The sequence below is a fragment of the Haemaphysalis longicornis genome, unplaced genomic scaffold (genome assembly GCF_048455015.1).
Source record: "Haemaphysalis longicornis isolate Haplotype H1 unplaced genomic scaffold, Haemaphysalis longicornis Haplotype H1 scaffold_5, whole genome shotgun sequence".
NCBI classification, from domain to species: Eukaryota; Metazoa; Arthropoda; class Arachnida; order Ixodida; family Ixodidae; genus Haemaphysalis; species Haemaphysalis longicornis.
This window is the reverse complement of record NW_027526385.1, coordinates 28105999-28128002: the sequence shown is the minus strand read 5'-3', so window position 1 is coordinate 28128002 and position 22004 is coordinate 28105999. Positions and strand designations below refer to the sequence as shown.

The following is a 22004-nucleotide window of genomic DNA, read 5'->3' as shown; positions in this document are numbered from 1 at the left end:
TTTCTACAGTCGTTGTTTTTTACGCACTATCCACCTTCACCCTCCTCCTTGTGTCACGCTGTTTCTTTCCGTCTCAACACTTCCCTTCACAAACTTTGCATGCTCCGCGTCCTGCCAGACGACAAAGACACTGGAAAAAACCCTTTTAAATGAGTAAAGATTGCTTCCGCTAATAGACACACGCCGTTGATTACATACTATCCTGAGAGTAAAGTTTTCGCAACGCCTCAAGAAAAACCGTCTGCCGCGCTGATGACAAATGAAGCGCACGGTCATGCAGCGCCAGATTGGAAAGTTTTGCTAGCAGACAATAACTGAAGCACGGCCACTCGATGGAACCTCCTTTTCATCGAGCAGCCGCGTCTGAAGCGTACACTCCGGCTGCAGACGGGTGAACGCATTGAAGAACCTGCGGAAGCAACGTCCGACGAAGCAACTAAAAAGGGTGAAAAACATGCCTGCAGTAATCCTATTGCGCACACACCGGCTCACTGTCGACTGCGGGCGGTCGCTAGTGCGGTCGCTACCAACGCTACCGTGGAAGTTGTCCGTCCCGTAAGACCGCAGCGCACACAACTTGGTCTTCGGCATGCATGGAGGAAAAGCCCCCCAAAGTAGTCGCAAAGGGGTTGGGGCGCCAGGTGGCTGCACAGGCAATGCATAGTACTTTCTAAAGACGAAAAAGCGCTTAGAATTCCTCCTTCGCTAAAGAAAAAACTGTCGAGATAGCTATATGCCTGCTACGGCGACAGTGAACACTGAACCACGCTGCAGCAACCACCGACACGAGCGTCATGAGTTGCCCTCGGCCGTGCAACATCTATATCAAGTTTCCTCCGAGTTCTCGTGTCAATCACGCACACCCAGCTGATTCGTGGGCGCGGCGAAGCGATTGAAGCCCCACCCAACCATGGCTGCCATGGCGTGCACGTCCCCGGTGGGGGGGCTTCGCAGCCCCGAAGTCACTTGAATTTGATGCTCCGGTCACAAAGCTAAGCAGAAAACATTGAACGAATGGAGTCCCAAGGCCTCCGTCAGTCAAATGCTGACACAGTCGTTGGGGGGTTCGGTCCGAACGAAGAATTCGCTCTTGTCCCGAGGATAGGAGTGGCCAAGACAATATTTTCCCACGTCTGTCGTACAAAAACACAGCAAAAACACAATCCACGACAGATGACACAACTTAAACGTCCAAAACTCACTCCTAAAATGTTGAAAGACGCTCATGACACGCTAAACTGGGGCGATGTCTGACGCCCGCCGTCCGCACGTAAACAAAGCTGGCCACGTTTGACACTCGGGAGAAGGGTGCGTTCCTTTCGCTACAGTGAACTTCCTCGCTTACTTTTGGGCTTGTGCTGAGGTGCACTGGAGCCACCCTCAAACCACATAGCAAACAGATTTTAGTGGAAGGACAGAACACCGACAAAACTGGAGCCACCCCGCGCCGCTTTTAGAGGGCGGAGCTTTAAAAGAAGGCGGGGGCCAGGCCGGAGTTTTAAAAAGAATAGCTCGGTAATCTACTTCACGCAACGGAGTGCATATTGCAGCTCAGTTCTAGATGACGCTGCACGCGGATGTTCGCACGAGCCGAGCTTTTTCAACGTGAGCGGCCTCAACTGGACGCGCTGATAGTTCCAAGCGTGTTCCGCGCGATTGCGGCGGCGTCGTTTGAGGTTTATCCGATGCTGTACTATCAATACTTTGTTAACTCGAGCAGCTGTAAACTCGAGAGCGAGCCATCTCCGGCCTTCTGGAATAGCGCCCCAGGTTACTGTATAGGGTTTATAACAGGATACATCCATTGATAGGGTGTAACGATACGTTTTCGTGCGCAGCGGATGGCTACGCGCGCAGTGAGACTGTGGGCGTGTTCTTCCTTCAACGGCTTTCGGATGCTCGTCGAATATACGCCAAGGTCATAAACGTCAAGAGCAACACGGACGGCTACAAGACAGAAGGTCAGGTTTCATTTCATTGTGTGCTATTTGACGTCTTTAAAAAATTGCACAATACGTTTACGGTTATCTCTAGTCCCAGCAGCGTCTTACAGTACTTTGTGCGAAGCAACTGTTTTCAATATTGAGACGTTAAGGGCATGAATGACTTAAGAATGAAAATAAAGGTCTGTTTTCGTACAAAAGAAGACCACATGCAACCACATATAATGAATTTTAATTAATTATAAATAATTATATATTGATCAAATAATAAATAACTAGTTATGTAAAAATTACTTTCTTACTGCGGGCTTTTTGGGAAACAGCCTTTAAAGAAAGCAGCGATTATACAGCGGAATGCCGGAGTAGAATAAGCATGAAACGGTTAAGTTCCCAATGGTCCTGACTAGTCAACAAAATACAATTACAAGGCAATGGCCGAAAATACAGTACAAATACTGTACAGATTTCAGGTAAAGGCTAAGAAAGGAACGCTATGCTAGGACGACTGGTAAATCACTATAAAAAAAGGAATTGTAAAGCCGGGGATCCCCAAAACTGTTCTAGGCTATTTATTTTTTGTTCAGCTCGGGAGATTGTCACCTAATTTCTAACGAATATTGCTAACGAGCGTAGCGAAGCGCAAGACCAATAAGAAGGGGGCAGAGGCCACAATGGCCAGTCTACCTGCTGTTTTTTTTTTTTTGCATTCAAGGAGTCGGCTCACCATCACCCATAATGCAAGAGCAACTTTTGCGGGAAGCCTACTCGGAAGCCAAGATTGACCCCTGCGATATAGGCTACATCGAAGCACACGGCACTGGTACAAGGGCAGGCGACGTCACGGAGGCGACCGCTATCACCAACTTCTTCTGTCCCGCACGACGCAAGGGGGTGCTCCATATTGGGTCTGTAAAGAGCAACGTGGGACACTCAGAACCCGCTTCAGGTAAGTAGCACGGCAACGTTGATTATGATTTAGCCAACACACGCTTACCAGTCCTGTATTAGGGCAAAAGGTACAGCTAGTGTCACTAGATAAGGTTACAGAGAATCAGCGCTCTTTTCTCCTATTGTTTCATGCCGCCGCCATGATCATTGGTCAGTTCACATCACGTGACACTTGTTTACACTGTGACGGTTCATGGGCGCCGCCATTTTGTCGCTTGTGAATTTTCAGTCGGTAAACTGTGGTCTACAAAGCTTTTCCTCCCTGTGCTGCGGCTGCGCGCGACTGATGAAGATTCGAACAAGAATAACGGATAACGCGTTTAGCAGTAGAACTGCGGACGAAGATTTCGTTTTGCTGCATCTTCGGCAGTGCGGTTAAAAAACGACCCGGTAGAAGTTATTGGGGAGGCCGTAGAAGTGGCATCCTCGGAACACTGATAAACACCAATATGGTGGCGGTTGCTGACTCGCGTGCCTGAGTGCCGCTACCCTTCTAGCTTATCTAGTGACACTAGGTACAGCCTCAACTGAAATAACGAAAGACGAACGTTTATTCTCATTTACCCACAGGCATCTGCTCTTTGGCCAAAACAATCCTAGCTTTCGAGACGGGAACCATCGCGGCCAACCTGCATTTCACCGAAGCCAGACCCGATATTGCTGCGTTGCATGACGGCAGAATTGAGGTTGTTGACAAACCAATGGCTATTACGGGAGATACGATAGGTATCAATTCCTTTGGCTTTGGTGGTACCAACGCTCACGTCCTTCTCGAAGCGAACAAAGGCCCCCATGTGGACAGTTTGCCCCGTGACAAGCCCGAGCTTCCGAGGCTTGTTCTCCTGGCAGGAAGAAGCAAGGACGCCCTGAAGGTAATACTGCTGAGTTCTTTCCCACTCCGAATGTGTTACTACATAAATGCTTTTACTACTCGTTTGTGAAAGTTTTCTACAGACCCCTCAATTATAAGGGCGAATTGTGTGCTTACTTGCGAGTGCTATTACCTGATACAGGCTGGGCCGGTGGCAAGAGGGGTGCGAATGAAGGGGAAACGTTGATGCTGTGCTTGCATCCCCAAATTTCTCGCTCGAAATTCAGACCTCTCAGTAACCCAGCAAAATCACTTCAGGAAAGTTATGTTTGGTATAAAGTAAGATGTCAACGTGGAGATGAAAATTCCAAAAGAATTTTCCAAGACTGCATATTTTTTGTGTAATTCGCTGTCAAACCTTTCACCCCATGCATTTGTACGGGATAGTTTCCATGGCTCTGGAGCTCGGTCGCTCAACGTACTAGACTTGAGACTGTGGACAAAGCAAGTTCAAACCTCCAATATTAGCTGCACGAAAATATTTTGCATTTCGCTAAATAACCAAAAAGTAATCACTGTTGTAAGGACTGCGGGAAAGCTGCACATGCATTTTGCATTGTGGAATGAGCATTACTAGGCTTACGGCTCCACGTCTGGCGACTGTTCTGAAAGCTCTGAGTACGCCTCGAGGTGATGCGCCGTCATTTAGGGATGCCTCCATGGCTACCATCCCTGAAAATTGTAATTGATTCATATGTTCGAGTTTGGTGTGGGCTGTTTGTCGAAGCATCATGCTACGTTTGCACATATACTTCAAGCGCTTTCGATTCAAAGTGGAGCGAATATAGGAGAGACAAGGGCTCCTGATAACACAGCTGTCCAACGATACCCTGTGCAAAAAGCCACTGTGCTGGGCCTAATAGTAGAAGTGTGTTTCCTTTCCGCGGAGCGTTGAAAGGGCGGAGGTACTTTGGGTAGTCCTTTTACCGCCTCCAGTACCGCCGCGACGTCAGGAAAGAAAGTTCATGTGAAGACGACGTATTGGACGAGACGTGACCGCTCAAGAATTTGGCACAATTTATTTGTGCAGTGGAAATTAGTATTGTCATGCCCTATCTTACCACAATAGTCCATGATTGTTAGTTACTGTTTTTGTGTTTCAGTAGTAACATGCCGATTCGACCGAAAGGCACTTTTCATTCACTGTATTCGCACTCATTCGTTTGTTTTACCCTTGCTTGAATAATTCCGCATCACACGCTCAAGTTTTTCAAATATGGTAGACCTTTTTTGCCTTGGCAACAGACCTAAAGGGTACAAGTTTTAATAAGACCCTGGAAATAATTAAAACCATGCGTCCGCCTGCACACCGTTATCATCACCATTGTCACTGCTTTCATCTGTCGGAGCATGCCACGCATCATATCTCGGCTGACAGAGATGGTTCTCTCTCTAACGTATCTGGACCAGGCAGCTGGGCCTTATGAATTCATGCTGTTAGGGTCTGTAAAAGACCCTTCCTTTCCAAATTTTATGGATATCTCTATGTGTCTACGCGGAGCTCGAAATCCACATTATCCGTAATGTTTTCTCTGTTTCTTCCCTGAGCGTATGCACGACATTTAAAGAGGCGCTCCGCGGGTGTAATTATGAACCTGTCCATTAGGGGCTGATGCCGTCCACACACACAAACACACCCTTGCCGCGGTGGCTCAGTTGGTAAGGCGTTGCGCTGATGAGCACGAGGATGCGGGTTCGATTCCTGGCCGCGGCGGCCGCTTTTCTGGTGCGGGCGAAAAGCGACAACGACCGTGGGCAAGAGATTTCGGCGCACGTTAAAGATCCCCAGGTGGTCGAAATTAATGCGAAGCCGTCCACTACAGCGCGCGTCATCGCCTGCTATGCATCGGTGCGCTAAACCGAACAATAAATAAATAAATAAATAAATAAATAAATAAATAAATAAATAAATAAATAAATAAATAAATAAACTAAATCGATCAATTATTAAATAAATAATTAATTAATCAATTAATTACTTATCAATTAAATAATCAAGCAAACATTCAATCAATCAACACACACGCACGCACGCACACAAGACAAGAACACACTCAAGGAAATACCTCTAATCACGCGCGGTTATTCTGGCCAGCCTGTACAATGTTTAATTTAGTTTGTGCGACATATATGACTCTTCAGTATGGAACAATGGTATGTCCAGTCCCACACTTGGCCCTTATTCGAAAGGAGGAACATGGCCTGGATACTGAATTAATCGAGGAGTTAAAAAAATACTCAGTCTTCCGCATCAAATCGGCGCCGTGACTTCTGGCATAATTTTTGGAGGTAATACGTTGTCCCAACGGAGTTCCGGAAAACCCGCAATATTCAAGCAAATGCGCTCACACCCGAAAACAAATGCAGGTAACTAAAATGAGACCAGTACAAATAAATCTACGAGGAAGGCTGCGAAAACCAGCACATACAGCAATGAGTCTTGAAACTGCAATTTGTAGAGCAAAAGTGAAGGGAAAAAAGCGAAGCCAGAAGTGGGTCGTAAAGTCGATAACCAAGACAAAAAATCGGCAGAATTACAATCACCTGCTGGAGCAACTCAACGATGGAAACAGCTGTGGGCTCGCTCCTGCAAACCCACACGATTCCATCTCAACACCTTGCAGCCAGCAGCTCCGCTGCCTCCTGGAAGCCTGTCACCGGTTCCTTTTTTTTCTGGTTCTGTAAGCCAGCTTTGAAGACCTTTGCGGATCCTTGTAGAGAAGCACAGGAATTTGTTACAAGCCCCACGTGTGGCCCGTAGCTTTTTCAGTATAAACGATTTGGGAAGCTTATGTTCCTGTGAGCGTGAGGGGTGCGCTTAAGTATTTAGGTATTGAGGAGGGTGCGCCCAGCCGTCGCTGTCACTGACAAATGCGGTAGCAGGGCTAGAGGAAAAACCGGCCCTGATTAGCCACCTCAAAGCGGTCGAAGGTGCTTCCACTTGCAAATGCTAAACCTGTGCAAAATCCGGTTTAATGCTGAAAAAAGATCTCAACAAATTTCCGAATATAACACTTGATTTATTGAATTACTGCTCAATGAGTACGAAGGGCACGTGCAGAACTCCTTTTCGAAGGCAAATGAGCCGTGCGAAGAATAAGGTATTCTGACAAACTACTGTTAGCTGACTCTGCAAACTCACTTTTGCCACCGTTTTCTGATTCTCTTGTGCACAGAGCACCCTAAACAACTTGGAAGCCGAGGGACCCTACCCCGATTCCGGGTATGCCCTGCTCAACAGAGTTGGCCAGCCCAGCGTGGATCAGTTCCGCTACCGAGGATACGCCATTGTTCCTGTGGATGGCTCCGGCAAAGAGGCCATCAAAGAGGTCGACCAGGCCCCTTTCGATAAGCGGCCGCTGTGGTTCGCCTTCGCCGGGATGGGATGCCAATGGAATGCGATGGGCCGGCAGATGATGCAGTTCGACGCGTTTGCCCGCTCGATCTACAAGTCGCACGATATCCTCAAGCGAGTCGGTGTGAACCTAGTCGATCTGCTGACAGAAGACTTGGCCAAGCACCAGACTTCATTGTCCCAGTTTGTCGCCGTCGCAGCGGTTCAGGTAAGACAACATTTTGTACACGTCAGAATGTTTGTTGTATGCATATAAAACTTACCCAGAGTATTATGTTGGCCTAGTTTGATCAAACTGGACATAGCGGAAGAGAGCGTGAATACGGGGATGGTTTTAGCTTTTTGTCATTCATTTGTGTCGCTTTTGTTGGTGTTTGCCGTGTTTGACTTTTCAAGCAAGGCTTGTATTGGCTTACTTGTGTGGCTGGGGGTCTTTTTGTTGGAGTCGATCGGCAAAACGTTAGGAAAATTTGAGCTGAAATGTCAATACGTAACAGGTATCTGCAGTGCTCTTTTAATTAAAAGTACGTGGCTGCTTGATTTTCGCTACAGAAAATTGAAAAAAAAAATATGGCCTGCAACAATGTTCGGGGTACGAAACACAAAAAACACTCGCGCGCGTACACCGACCGCATGGCGGCGTTACAAGAAGTCGAACAGTAAAGAAATGTTCTAGTACATCATAGCGCGCGACCAGTCGAACGCGGGAAATTTGAATTGGCTTGAGCAAACGTCCACCGTCTTAGCCAGGGTAGGAACGAGACGGGACAAGAAGCGTGTGAAGAGTGGGTCAAAAAACGAGGAATTGGCATGGCAGGGACGGCAGAATATCATCGTCTTTAGACGACTTTGGCAACGATGTGAGCAAACACGCATATTATTTTTAGTATCAATGCATTTTTTACTCCGCACAGCGGGAGACATTTTCTTTACTAAACATCACCAATACCTCTTTTTCTCACAATGACGGAGCTATTCTGTTCGAATTATTATTATGAGATCGTTTGGTCTGCATTTCTACTGTTATGTGACAGGTGGCGCTCGTAGACACGCTTCGTGAGTTGGGCATCGAGCCGGACGGCTTTGTGGGGCACTCAGCGGGTGAAGTTGTCTGCGGATACGCTGATGGGTGCTTAAGCATGGAGCAGACTCTGCTGTCTACATACTGGCGAGGTCGCTGTGTGGACGAGGGGAACCTTCCCAAGGGAGCCATGGCGGCTGTTGGTGAGCGCACATCCCTGGTTCGATACTTACAAGTGTTGACAAATTAGTCCCGATGCTTCCCGGTTAGCCATGCCAACACATGCTTGTGTGCTTCCTGCTTCGTGTATGCGTGCTTACGGACGTTGGCGGTTGAGCACTGAAAAGTACAGGCTGGTGCACGGCTCAAATACACCTGTCATGGCACAGAAACGTATTTGGCTTAAGGTGCTGTGTTTAGTTGCAGTGAGCACAGTGAAATTGTGGGTGGTGAGACCCTACCCAAGCACGCTGAGTTCGACACGCATGCCCATTATCTAGACGTTCACCGGGGTTAACAAGGCCCAACATCAGGCTCGTCAGCGGCGTTTTTGCACTCTGTTTTACTTTGGTTTGACTAGAATTCTCTCTCCTTTATTTAAGCTTTGCCTGCCCCTCTCATCTGTCCATTCTTTGCTATAGCTTTCGGCCTCGCTGTATATCACTTTTGATCGCGTAATTCTCGAATTTCGCTTTGCAGCAGTCGGCATTTCATTCAACATTGTTTGCCATCACTGTCACAGATAAGACTGCTTGTACTCCTTGTCAAAGACGCAGGTCATTCCCATCCTTACTGAGCCTCGAGGCAGTGACACTGTACGCCACGGCGAGTCACTGATAGAGCAAGTAAGCACTGGAAGAAAGGAGAGCCCTGGCTGTGCCCGCATTTCTAGGAAGATTACGCGGATGGTCACTTTTCACCGGGCGGACGCTTGAGAAAGGTCTTCCAGACGTCATTTAGGATGGAGCACAAAGCGTGAAAGTATTTTCTTTGGAAGCGGGGAGTAGTTTTGGTCACCGACATCCCAAACACTAAAAAGCTCTACGGTGCTTTTTAGCAAAGTGTGAAAGCAGGGCAAGGCTCCTATGACAATGTCAATAACGTGGAAGCGTTGGTATGACAGGGTCGCATGGAGGAATATCTTGGAGCCACACCGCCTACCTTGCAGTGGTGCCGTACCGCCACACTGGAGCTGGTCAGCTTGAAGTGGTAGGCCACACTATTTTTTTCCTTAATCCACAATCAAGGATTATAATTTTGTTCTGGTGAATGACCATCCTTTCCTAGCTTGACCAACTTTTTTGAGTACACGAAAGAGTTGTTGATAATTTTTAAAATTTAAAGCCTATTTAAAAGTTTGTTAAAAAATGCGTCAAAAGCTGTAGTCATGCCAGCAATCATAACAAAATAATGAAGGGCTGACTAGAGAAAAAAGCTTTAAGATTTGTCGAGCTTAAGGGGTGGCCTGTGCAACAGACCTGGATAAGTGTAATACAATTCAGGAATTGTCAAAGAACTTAACAAAACGAAAGAGTGCCCATTTTGACCACATCTTTCTTGCCCGTGACATTTTTCCCATGCTCACGTCAGTCTGGACAACGTGATAGGACGCACGTGGTGAATACTGCATACAGATGGCCTCCGCGTTCGCTCGTGGTTCATCGCATTCACCCGTCTTTATTTCTCTCCTAATCTGCAGATCATGTAGCATTTCTGCACCTTATCCCCCACCTTAACCCAACGATCCCTTTCCCCCTGTAACCTGCGACGAGCACTAGGCAGGGGCGCTAGGTAGTTCCAATGTTTTCCGGTAGAGGGCACCACCAGTGTCTTCACAAGAGGTAGCCGCGACGAAGCTAGTTTTATTTAACTGGGAAAAACCACGTGCACGCTGTTGCTGATATTGGTGCTGTAACACATAGAAATTAGAAGGGCATCTACCTGCGACATTTCAGCTCGAGCGAAGTATCCCTTGTAAAGCGCTGAAGGACTTTAATGAATTAGGTATTGGCTCTGGTGCGTCACCGCTCAAGCCTAAAATGCATATCATCTGAAAAACTTTAGAGCTTAGTTAGCAATCACTGCTGTTGCAAATATCTTTGTTTATATCTTTTGGCGCCCTTAATAAAAATGTCGAGATGCTGCAAAGGTTTTGGGTTTCGTGACGCGCCTACAGTTGCACAGAGAAAGCTAAGACGGCGAGTACCACCAGCTTTAGATTTGTACAGTATTTGTCACACCATTAAATTTTCTGTAGTTTCAACACAACCTTTTTGCATGTCTCTGACTTTTTTGTACACATGATGACCTCATTGGCCCACACAAATAGTTGTCCTCGACAAAAGGAATACATATTAGGTAGCAAAGAAAAAAAGTTGGCACTGGGATTACGTATAGACTTCAAGAAACTTTTGGTTTATTAAGACGAAACTCCTATTCGAGGAACTAATAGGTTAGGCAGTATGATCCAATCCTTAAAATTAATCAGACCCTTTCCATCCTAATAATTTCAGTTTGTTAACATGTGGGATGCGTCAGCACTTTTGCAGAAACGAAATGGAGTACGCCAGGGCATTGTGTTCAGACAGTTTTTGTTTAACCGTATGCAAACGAGAGTGTAGAGATTTATTCTGCTGAAAAGTGATACAGCATGAGCCGGTGATACAGCACATCGTTCATTATACAAAAAACGTGCCTTGAGATTGGTATTATAGCGAGTTGTATACTGCCCATAATCCTTAAATTAAGGCCTATGCTGAATTAGTAATTATTGTTTCCAAAGCCAAAGTAATAATATCCCATGAAAAAGAGTTAGCATTCACACCATCCTGAAAGCGTATTGTGGGTACTATAGAGAAGGAATTTGCAAATCAGTTCAAAGCGCTGCGCAGAATTTTCACAAGTAATATGATGTTGGGGAAGCGTGTAAGCTTTGTATCGCTGAGTCTTGCATCAATTATTGATGTATTTTACAGGCGAAAAGGGTAGCTCCCAGAAACATCCTGCTACTCTTACGCAAATCTTTGGTCCTATCTTGTTTGGATCACTGTTTTCTTGTCCGAGAAACCAGCCCTAACATTAGTATACAAAAAATACCGGTTTGAACACTTTTTTTAGAAGGTTTGAACTCTTCGTTATTGAATTTTCTTTTGAACTCTTCGTTATTGAATTTTTTTAAAATTCTCCTGTTAAGATAAAAATTTAATTCCAACCCTTAGAATACTGCGTGCAGAACACTGATCAAGAGGACTGTGATTTGGGCGAGTTGGTGGACGTTCATCATTGAAAATCTGCGCGGAAAAAAAGCACAGCACAAAGTAAGGAACGAGAAGTAAACAGTACAGCGCTGTTTCGTCTAGTTTCTTTTTTTGCTGTGCTTTTTTCCGCGCCGATTTTCAATGATGCAGAACACCGATATAAATAAGTCACCGCAAGAAACTTCGAATTAACTTAGTTTTCAGTTATACAAAAAGTAAAATAACTGATGTTAGTAGTCCGGAATGCGAGTCCTACGTAAGTCCGTTCAGAATCTCGACTTTCTTCACCAAGTCGAGCGCACGGCATGAGTAGCCATGATAGTTGAGACTTCTCTCTAAAATGGAAACCTCAAGCTTCTACCCCACACTCCGCTTACACAGTGCTGTGCGCAGCAAGAAAGATGTAGAACCTCTTAAGAGAGATATGCCCTCACGCGTCTCAAGCTGCAAAGAAGGAAACGGGAAACAGTGGCAGGCTTAAAGAAACAGACATTTATCCCAAAATCCCACATATGTGTGCAAGAAAATTCAAATAAACTAACAACGAACTACCGAACACTCTACTCTAAATTATGTACAATATCCCCTAACAGCTTTCCGCCAAAAAATCTCCAGTGTCCTATGACAAAAGTCTATTAGGTACGAGGAGTACTTAAAGGAGCCATGAAGAGAAAATGCAAGTGTGTTTTATTCGAAAGATTTCGTGTTTTATAGTGCCCCCAGCGCTTGTCCGGATACAAACGGTGCTTTATTCACTGAGAAATTAAACAATTTAGGTTAAAATTTTGATTTTCCCGCTCAATCGTGTGTTTTCGTGGTCCCAAGTGACATCACGGGAACCGACCGCTCTGCAGCCTAGAGTACCTTCATTCACGCATCCGCCGTACAGGGTAGAGACACGTAACGCTGGCGCCGCCATGTTCGGTTGCTCGCTCGCCGCCGAAGCAAGTTATTGTGTCAAAACCGCGCTAAAATTATCGCCGCAACGCGGTTTACTGAAGAAGTTTGAATCATATTGTCTGTTTCGCGTTGCTAGGTCTCGTGGGAAACGAAAAGAATAACGCGTTGAGCCCGTTGGCCCAATTGCGGCGGCACGGGACCGTTCAAAGGTTGTCTCCACCCTGTAGCGGTGTTGGTTTGTTCCCGCGTTTCTTTACGTTCCGTAACCTAGATGGCACCACCATACCGTGGCAAGCGTTTGGTTTGTTTTTGCCCGCATTTAAACCTGGCTTGTTTTTGTTCTGGGAGAAAATATTCGTTCCCTGAAACAGTGCTCGCTCGACAAATGGGGTCACGTAAGACACCGTTGCTTGCGTCAATCGGCCAGTGTCGTCTGAGACAACCCCAAGCCCCATAGTGCTGTGCAGCTAAACCAAAGCATGCTGTGCGCAGTACGAACAGCAGAACGCATCAGTACTTCTATGTTTACATGTGCTTTCGTAACTTCCACTGTTTGTCCCATCATTCCTATTGCTTTGTAAAGAATGTGCCCTAAATTTAAGCGCAAATCGCTCGTTCGTCTAGTTTGTAAGCTCTACCTAATTTGCGTCTGCTTCTGCCAGCCTCCGCCAATCGCAGAGCTTAGCCCATGTGACATCACAGGTTCTGTTGCGGGAAATGAGCTGGTGGGTCGCATGACCATTCCCGTTTTTCCTAATTATGTAGCTTAGTTGAGCGAAGTTTACGTTAAAAGTGGTGTCAGTATGATTCTAACGAGACAATCTTTTGAATGAACCAAACTTGTGTTTTCTCTTCATGGCTCCTTTAAGAACTGGGCGCTGACGTGTCGGAGGCTTCTGGACAGAATCTCACGTGGTGGCTTGGAACCACAAGAAGCAGGGTTCCGATTCGGGCGCGTTTTCGTTGTGGCGTCGCCGTAGCACAACACGACGGTTGAATGCTGCTGTCCCACACACTCGCCCGTCGCTGCTGGGGCCGCAAAGGCGTGGGTTCACGAAGCGTATAGAAGAATGCATCCGATGTTGTTGAGCCGCTCCCGCCCAGGCTTGCGTAGCGACGTCGGCGCTCTGGCCGCTGTTGGGACTTTCGTGATCAGATCCCACCGCTGCCACCAGTTGTTGCGATTCCGGGGTTCGGAAATCCAACTTGGTAGCGTGACTGGTGACTGGCGACGTTGATCAAGAGTCCGATGCTTGCTGATGAAGAAGAAAAAAACTTTATACACGTATTTGCATGATAAGTATAAAGTTGGATGCTGTGCTCAAACGGCAACAACAACTGCAACTGCAAGAGCAACCCCAACAGCCACCCAAAGAGCAACACTCGGCGACTCGCAACACCGCCTTTTTGTTCAAGCCAAAGTCCCCAGAGTTCTCATAGGGAATTCAACTCCCAAATGTTTGGTCCAATCACGGACCTACAGTCTCGCGCACGTCGGCACCGCCATCGCGCGAAGCCGTTCTGGTTTCTTGCCCACGTGACCACGAGGGAGTGGAGGTGATGGTGCCGCTGGTACGAAAAGACCTATTTTTTCAAGACCGACACGCGCCTAGGGGGCTTGACTAAAGAGGCTCACCGATTACAGATTTCATAGCCTGCGCTTCCGAAGTCGTCTCTGCTGCTTCATCAGAATCGCCCGTGCCTCCACACGGGTCATTCTGGGAGTCGCGTGCTCGGCCTGGCCTGCTCGTTTGCGCGGAAATCACTCCGAGGTTTTTAAGGGGCATGGCTCTCGCAGGGTTGATTGACTGCTGTAATCAATGCAGATTGACACGTTGGGGGAGCCGATACCGACGAACGCGCTAATTAGCCCCGAGGTCCGGGCTTGGGTGCGCCGGGTCCGCAGCCCGGTCATAACACTGCGTCACCCCTTGCTTCTCCCGGAACCTTGTCCCTCGGTGCCACTCCTGTCGGAATCTCTCTCCTGTCGGCCTTCCATCTTCCTCTTCAAGATGAACTCCTTTCTTCCGTACTATCTGGGCAATTTTTCATTAATACTTTCCTTTGGCATCTTTCGTCCTTGCCTGATTGGCTGCACGTTTCCAGGTAAATAAGCGGGGCAGTGTCCACTTGGTTTACCGAGGGGTATGACATTTCGTTTTTGCACCTTCGTCTTCGCTAAACTAGTGTTCCTCCCCGTCTTTTTTCTAAGGAGTCGCTTCAGGAATTGTTTTCAATTTATTACAGATGGATTCGCTGGCGGGAGTCTCAACTGGCCTGTCGCTTTTATCAACTGCGCGCTGCGTCAGTTTCGATGGCGCTGACATCCGTGCGGCACACGGGAGTGGTCTTGCGTTAGAAAATAGTGGATTTCTTCGGCAAAGGAAGGTCACATCGATGCTTGTTAATTTAAAATAACTTCAAAAAACTGATGTAATGCGTTTTAGCATCGAATTATCGAGAAAATTCTTCCATCGGATTGAACGCAAAGTTGCGGAGACCAGCACTTCATTTCTAAATAACTGAATATTCCCATAGACGACCTTGAATTATCGATAGTTGACGGTATTACTAATATCTAATGTTATTAAACGATTTTACACTTGTTGAAAAAATTAGCAGTAGCTTAGCTCGGCTTTGCTAGGATATACGCAGAGTGAGCTAAGGTTTAGCTGATTATTCTTAGGTTTCCTGGTAGTCTGGGATTAGATGATTACCATGCTTACTGCTGCTAAGACGATTTGCAATCCAATACAATCCAATTTAATCCAATCCAATCCAGTCGTGGCGGCGGCTCCGGCGCGCCAGTTGTGCGCCGTAAAACGTCACTGCTCCTCGCGAATGCGCAGCGCGGCTCTCCAGGAACCACACCACACTGCTTAATCTCGGTCATTGTAGCTCACGGTAAAAAACTTGGATTAGGCTAAATTAAATCGTACGAAGAGGCTACAGCCCATGAAATCGAGAACACTGGACGGCGCGTACATAAAAAGCAATTATGCTTTGTAGACTGTGAGACACCAATTTCCTAGCATCGGAAGTTTTTATTTAAAACAAATCATCCATATTTTCGTCTGGAAAAAAGACAATTGAGGGACCCGTTCTTGACATCGCATAGGTCATAATATTCTTTTGTTGCTGTGTTTGTTTTCTTGCTCTTTTCTTATGGACGCTGATCCATACTCCTGTTTGTGATTGATATTTTTCGTTATTTGGTCTGGGCGGTATGTGGTGATTTTATCACTGCAAACATAGGATGTATGTAGAAGCTATGTTCATTTCTTAGTAGGTAGACAGTACTCCCGTCATAGGGTAGGTCTTACCGACAGGACACATATATTTGTAATGAATACCATGGGGATTAGGGAACAGACTAGGGTGATGTACATTCTAGTTCACATTAAGCGAAGGAAATGGGCATGGGCTGGTCACATAATGCGTATGACGGACAACAGGTGGACCATCCGTTCAACAGATTGGCTTCCAATAAACCGCAAATGGAATAGCGGTCGGCTGAGGACAAGAGGGCGAGACGAGGTGTGAAAATTCGGGGGGAAAACACTGACTCAACTCGCACTCGATAGGCGTGGCTGGAGATCTTCGGGAGAGGCTTTCGTCCTGCAGTGGACACAACCAGGCTGATGATGATTATGATGACAATGATGATGATAAACGAATACCATGTGTGCGTTTTCTGTTTATGCGTGCCCCATGTTCCCATAATTTTTGGCGTTCCGTTTATGCTTTATTTCCGATTATCTACGGTTGCTTCTTTTGTGATATTGCGTCCGGAAAGTTCTCAACTTTATTCGGTTACCCGTTGTATGTATTGAAATGTAGCGGGGGTGGAGAAAGTTTATGTCAAGCCTCTCTTTCAACCTTTTTAAAGAAGAATTTTAAACGGCGATGCGAAAGTAAATTATCGCGGACCTGTATACACACAAAACTCCTCCGGCGAGAACTGATAAGCATGGGTAAAAACGAACGTTGGAAAAAAAATTAAGAATAAGGGGACAGGAGGTGGCTGCTGAGCGCGGACGCAGCGAGCCACTGCGAGAGCGCAGATCAAGCGATAACGGGGAGCCGGGGCAACCAGCCGTCAAGGACCAGCAGCATCAACGTGCCAATGGCAACAAACTGGCCGCCCGTTAGTTCTAAATGAGAGGGCGAAGGAGCAGGCAGCTTAGAATAAGCGATGCCGCAAGCAGGAACCGGCTCGAAAGAAAATGCCACAGCCGCGTTGCCCATATTGAAAAAGAATAATGAAACTGTAGCAGCACAATCATCATCATCACAGCTGCAGCACCTATCATCACCAGTGGTTGTGCGCTAACATCATCCTAAATCACTGAGCTTGTCTCCTGCGACACCACTCCACGCGCACTGAAAAATTATGCACCCCTCAGTCTAACGACGACGACGGTTGAACGCGAAGCTTTCTCGTGGTGGATTCCTTCGTTGGCCAGTCCCACACTGCGAGTATGTCTACTCCGGAGGCACGTGTCACTTTCAAGAATACCCACGGCAACTCTCAGGTGTGCACTCCGTTGGCCTAACGTTTTGGTTTTGGGGTGTACGGCGCAAATCCGTACCTGCCGCTTGGCGTTCGCTTCGACCATGTCGAAATGGAGAAATGGGATAGACGCCGGCTTCGGAGCGCCAGCGACCCCGGCTCGATTCCCGCCATGGGAAACATCTTTTAGATGCAAAGCATCTCTTAGTCGACCCTCCGTCGTCCGGCGTCCGCACCTCTCCTCCTCTCCACAACAGCTGTGATAATGCCGCTCTCTCCCCCCCTCCTCTTCACACCACCTGTGCGCTAGCGCGTGCTGCTCCCCCACTCCCCTCTGCACACCAGCTGTCCAATCACGCGCATGCGCGCTGCTCCGCCTCTCCACTCCCTCTGCTCTGCAAATAAACCCGTCCGCGCTCCGCTCAGTTGCTTCTTCGGTACTGCACCGTCCGATGACTGCAAATGGACGCCAACAATTCCGTCAGCGAACTGGCTGGCACACCTTCAACTAGCGCCAGCCAGCACACTGTCAGAAGCGCGAGCACCTCCGAAGACAAGCCTGCACAGAGGAGAGCTCGCGATGCCGAACGTAAACGGCAGGTTCGAGCAGCGGATTCCTCGCTTCGAGAACGAGAAGCCGCTTTGGAACGCCAGCGCCGAGTTGCTGATCCAGATGGCGTTCGGCAACGTGACAACGCTTCGAAACGCATGAGTCGAACAGCGTATTCCTCGCTTCGAGAACGAGAAGCCGCAAAATGTTCCCCACTACTCGATAAATAAAGAATACATTTAATAGGCTACTACACGTGTCTTTACTCTAACAACCAATTAACACGCTACTACTCCGCGGCTTTGCATCCCCTCAGGGTTCCCACGTGGGAAGATAGTGTAATTTTTCTTCTACTTCACCTACTATCATTCATCATCACGGCCAGAGAAAGTTGGCTTTCCTGCAGGGCGTAATGGCGTACGACGGCATCAGTCAGGACACTAAAACTTCGCTTTAAAAAATCAGTCCTCCATTGAGGTCTGGTGCCGTCTGTCTGTTGTCTGGCATGTGCTCTACCACTGTTAGGTGATGCGAAACAGTAATCAGCGCGCGTACGGGTGTCACCAGTTGTAGAGCGCATGCCAGGCAAAAGAGAGACGGCGCCAGAGTCTTGCCGCAATGGAAGCCTGATTTATACAGTGCTCGCGGCCTGGCCTTTCAGGAGACCTGCACGGTGGTTAATGATGATGATGGCGCGCTGGCGATGGTCATGATAGGTGCTGCAAACTATAAGGCGTAGCACGCGGGCATTCACCGGCCGCACTTTACATGCTTCGCTGATTAACCGTCTGTACGGAGTGCATGGACGAATTTTAGATGCGGAGCAGCTTATGGTCGAGCCTGTTCTCTCCGCCGTTATGTGGGCGCAGTTGTGCGGCGTCCACACCCCCACTGCGCATGCCTGGCCAGGCACCGCTGTTGATTGTGGCAGGATGCCCCTAGGGATTGGCCAACCAAAGAATCCATCATGAGATAGCTTGGCGTTCAACCAGCGTCGTCATCGTTCCGTAGGGGAACCCTGAGTAGTATGCGAGGTATTCCTCCTCTCCTTTACGATGCTCCTCTCCTCTCCGGCATTCCTCCTTTCCTCTCCGAAGCTCCTCTCCTCTCCGGGATAGCGCAACGAATGGCACAGCTACGGCTCCACGCGCGATAATGCGAAGCAGCTTAGGGTTAGAGACGTGACGGTAGCCGCTGCATACACCGCTGGGGGCGCCACTGTAGCTCCGCGGTATAAATGACGCGCGCGCGCGCTCCGCTCCCCTCATTCTCCTCCCGCAACGCCGCGATCTAACTGAAAACTAATGGGAACTCGAGTCCACCCCATGGCTGCTTCGCATACTACTCAGGGTTCCCCTACGGGAAGATGGTCAATTTTTTTTGCTCTCCTCTTGTACCTGCGAGGAACATTGAACAAAATAATCGCAAATGTTGAAAAGCGCGCGCGATTTCAACCCATACCTTCGGGTAATGCGCCCCATGGTGTACTAAGCAATAAGAGCGACTGAATCTCCTTTCACGTCTGTATGTAAGCGCTTGCTCTGTCCGGGACATTCTGGGATATTTCAGGTCTTACATGGGAAGAAACAGCAAAGCGCTGTCCTGATGGCGTGTTCCCAGCGTGTCACAACGCGGACGACTCCGTAACCGTGTCCGGTGATGCTGACGCTGTGGCCAGGTTCTTCAGGGAGCTGGAGAACGACGGCGTGTTCGTCCGCTTGCTGAGCAACGTGCACGTCCCCTTCCACTCGCCCCACGTGCGAGCCGTCGGTCCTGCGCTCCAAGCGGCCCTTGAAACGGTAGGCAAGAGATGCGAAGTGTTGGATAAACGTTCACGAGTGCAGCCCTGTTCGTTGCCGGTAATTTCCGGAGAACGCAGCTTTTGGCGGAGACTATCTGTAGCATATTTGCATCCTTGCGCTGGACTTGTCACGAAAGAAGATTTGTGCAGCTTTAAATGTTTTCTACCTTCGAGAGGAAATTTTATAACTTGATGTCTAAACAAAGACGAAAGTGCATTGCAAGCCAGAAGAAGGGGCTCTTTTCAATCTTGAATTGTATAACAACGAAGTAGTATCCAGTGATGCCAAAATTGGCCGAATGATTCGAAAAAATATGATCGATAAATCAAGTGCATAGTCAAGCAGGTTTTCTGAGAAATACTCGGAAGTGCCTAATTTAGCTATAAAATATAAAGTCGCCCGGTGAGCAATCTGTATGACAAATACCTGTGAAACTGGGTTCGGGCGTTGTTTGTGTTAAAGATAACATCAATACTCCGTTGTCTCAACAGCCCTACTTCAAGAAAAGGTATGAAAGAAACAGTATTCTGCATTGTTCTATCTTTGGGGTGTAATACCAAAAAAGTTCAGTGATACTGAGCTCCTACAGCTGGCAAATATATACTTCGGCAAACCTAAGTTTGTAGAGCCGGCAGCACGTGTGGCTGTTTATATGAGCTCCTAAGACGTGCCATTCAATTGGGGATGTTCTTACAGAAAGTCTTGTCCCCATCTGAGGGGCTTTTTTGTGCAAAATTCTTACGAATGCTACTCTGCATTTTTTGACAGCAAAAAACAAATCCTTATATCGAAGTGCCGAATATTCATTTGGAAATTTCTAAAATGTAGGAAACAAGCCATTTACCTTAAAACCAAAATCGCTACACAGGGGTCCTAGAACTTTATTTGCGATGCGTACATAAGTAATAATCAGTTGTGCATCTTAACGGGCATGCAAGATTATCAAGAATTCGCGCAAGCACATCTAAGCAGTTTTATGAATGCAATTTTGACAAATAAAGGCTTAGTGTGCCCGGACCTTAGCACAAGAATGAACTCCCACAATTACAATTCTAGATACAACTGTTTGAAGTGGGCGTTCATAAATTATTCGGTCCGTCGGCCAGCATGGCACTTCTCTTACTAGATATTGATAAGAGTTTCTGCGACTATTTCCAGGTTCTATGGTTGTAGAGACGTACAGGGACCAAAATTAAACAGCCCTCCTGTTTTTCACGACAAATGCAACAGGCGTGTGTGGTCAGCATCTTTAAGTTTCACACGAAAATTGTATTTGTGCCTAGCGAAATACATGTATGAAGTTAGTATTCGGGAAAAAATTTGGCTACCAGAAGAAAAAAAGTCCCAAGCCGTCTGGGGTGGCAGGTGCGTTGTACAATGGCCCGAAATTTTGAACTTTTACGACCGTAAAACGCAAACCGTTGTAGCTATTGCCGCATGCGTTTTCGGGCTGGGACTTTAAATAACATGAAATGAGTTCGCATACTTATTTTGTATTTTCAACTAATATTCTTTTCAATACAAAATTGCAAACCACGCATTTTCAAAAACTGGCAAAATGTCATTGCCTGTTTCTCTGCTTGTAGACGACATTGGGAGTTCATTATTCTTCGTGGCAATTTTAGCTTATGTAGAAAGAGTGGTTAATTATTAATGCATTTTGGTAGACTGTGCAACCCAGCTGGTGCACCTCACATGGGTTTCCGAACTTGCCGCTCAAAGTTCACCATGACTGCAAGCCGGGATCGTTTTGTCAGCAGGCTTTCACATGTCTTCGAAAGTGGACCGCGTAAGCACGGACTAGAACCGGCGGCAAGCGGCTTGGCGATGTTGCGTCTGTAGCGCAACCTTTTCTGTGCTTCCCACTCAAGGCGCGAACGCACGCCAACTGGCGAGAAGAATAGCACGCGAGATATCACGCCATGAACGCTTGGCGGAATATCCTCGAACGTCGTGCCGGACGACGTCGGGCGCTCCGCACGAGGCGCAGGCTCACGTGCTTCGGTATTCTTTCTGGGTATTTCATGCGAACGTCACCGGACCAAGGTCAAGGTTACCCGGCTGTGCTGTTAAAAGAGTGACCAGAGAGAATTGTACTGAAAACGTCTATATTTTTTGAATTACACAAGTGTCGCTATTTCTATTTGTTTCTTTCCCTATTCCCTTGCTCACGATGCAGGTGATCCCTGATCCAAAGCCTCGTAGCGGACGCTGGATTTCTTCGTCAGTGCCGGCGGACCGTTGGGAAGAACCGTTTGCCAAGATGTGTGGCGCCGACTACTTCGTCAACAACCTTGTCTCTCCGGTGCTGTTTCGACAATGCCTGGAGTTCGTTCCCAAGGACGCGATCTTGGTTGAGGTGGCGCCTCATTGCCTTTTGCAGGTTAGAAAAGTTTCGAAAACTAGGCTAGACTTCTGTGCGATAAATAAAACGCCGAGCATCTGGGGTAAAGACTGCAGCTTTCGTCGGCTGCAAAAATTTATTTTCGGCCGCATATACGCACCTTTCCTTCGCGACGCTCTATAAACGAAGGTTTAAATGAGCGCCCGGTAGTTTCTTAGTGGGACACATGTGCAATTAGAATATGACTCAACCGACGTTGAGGACGGTTTTCTGTCTATAAGGGTAATCTTTTTCGTAGTTTCCGGCATCTTACGAGGCTATGATATAGTACGCATGCCAAAAGGCTTTCAAAAAACTTGCTAAAGAAAGTTGAGAGAAGGGCGAAAGCTTTTTAACATTAAAACTGCGTCAAAGTGCGTACAAATATTCACTAAAAGTGCGCCCAACTTTAGCTGAAGGTGCCGCCAATCGATCGTCAAAACTTCAAAGACCGAAATCAG

The 22004-nt window shown here is 47.3% G+C and overlaps 1 protein-coding gene across 1 annotated transcript in view; it reads left to right on the top strand.

Annotated features, from left to right (window-relative positions):
- LOC144138000 (fatty acid synthase-like) overlaps positions 1-22004 on the top strand; it is an 87254-nt gene that overhangs the window by 20927 nt on the left and 44323 nt on the right. Inside the window, exons 5-11 of the mRNA XM_077670031.1 lie at positions 1839-1961; positions 2656-2889; positions 3462-3763; positions 6939-7325; positions 8152-8341; positions 18928-19157; positions 21340-21543. Coding sequence (XP_077526157.1) covers positions 1839-1961; positions 2656-2889; positions 3462-3763; positions 6939-7325; positions 8152-8341; positions 18928-19157; positions 21340-21543 — 1670 coding nt within the window. The remainder of the gene's footprint in view (positions 1-1838; positions 1962-2655; positions 2890-3461; positions 3764-6938; positions 7326-8151; positions 8342-18927; positions 19158-21339; positions 21544-22004) is intronic.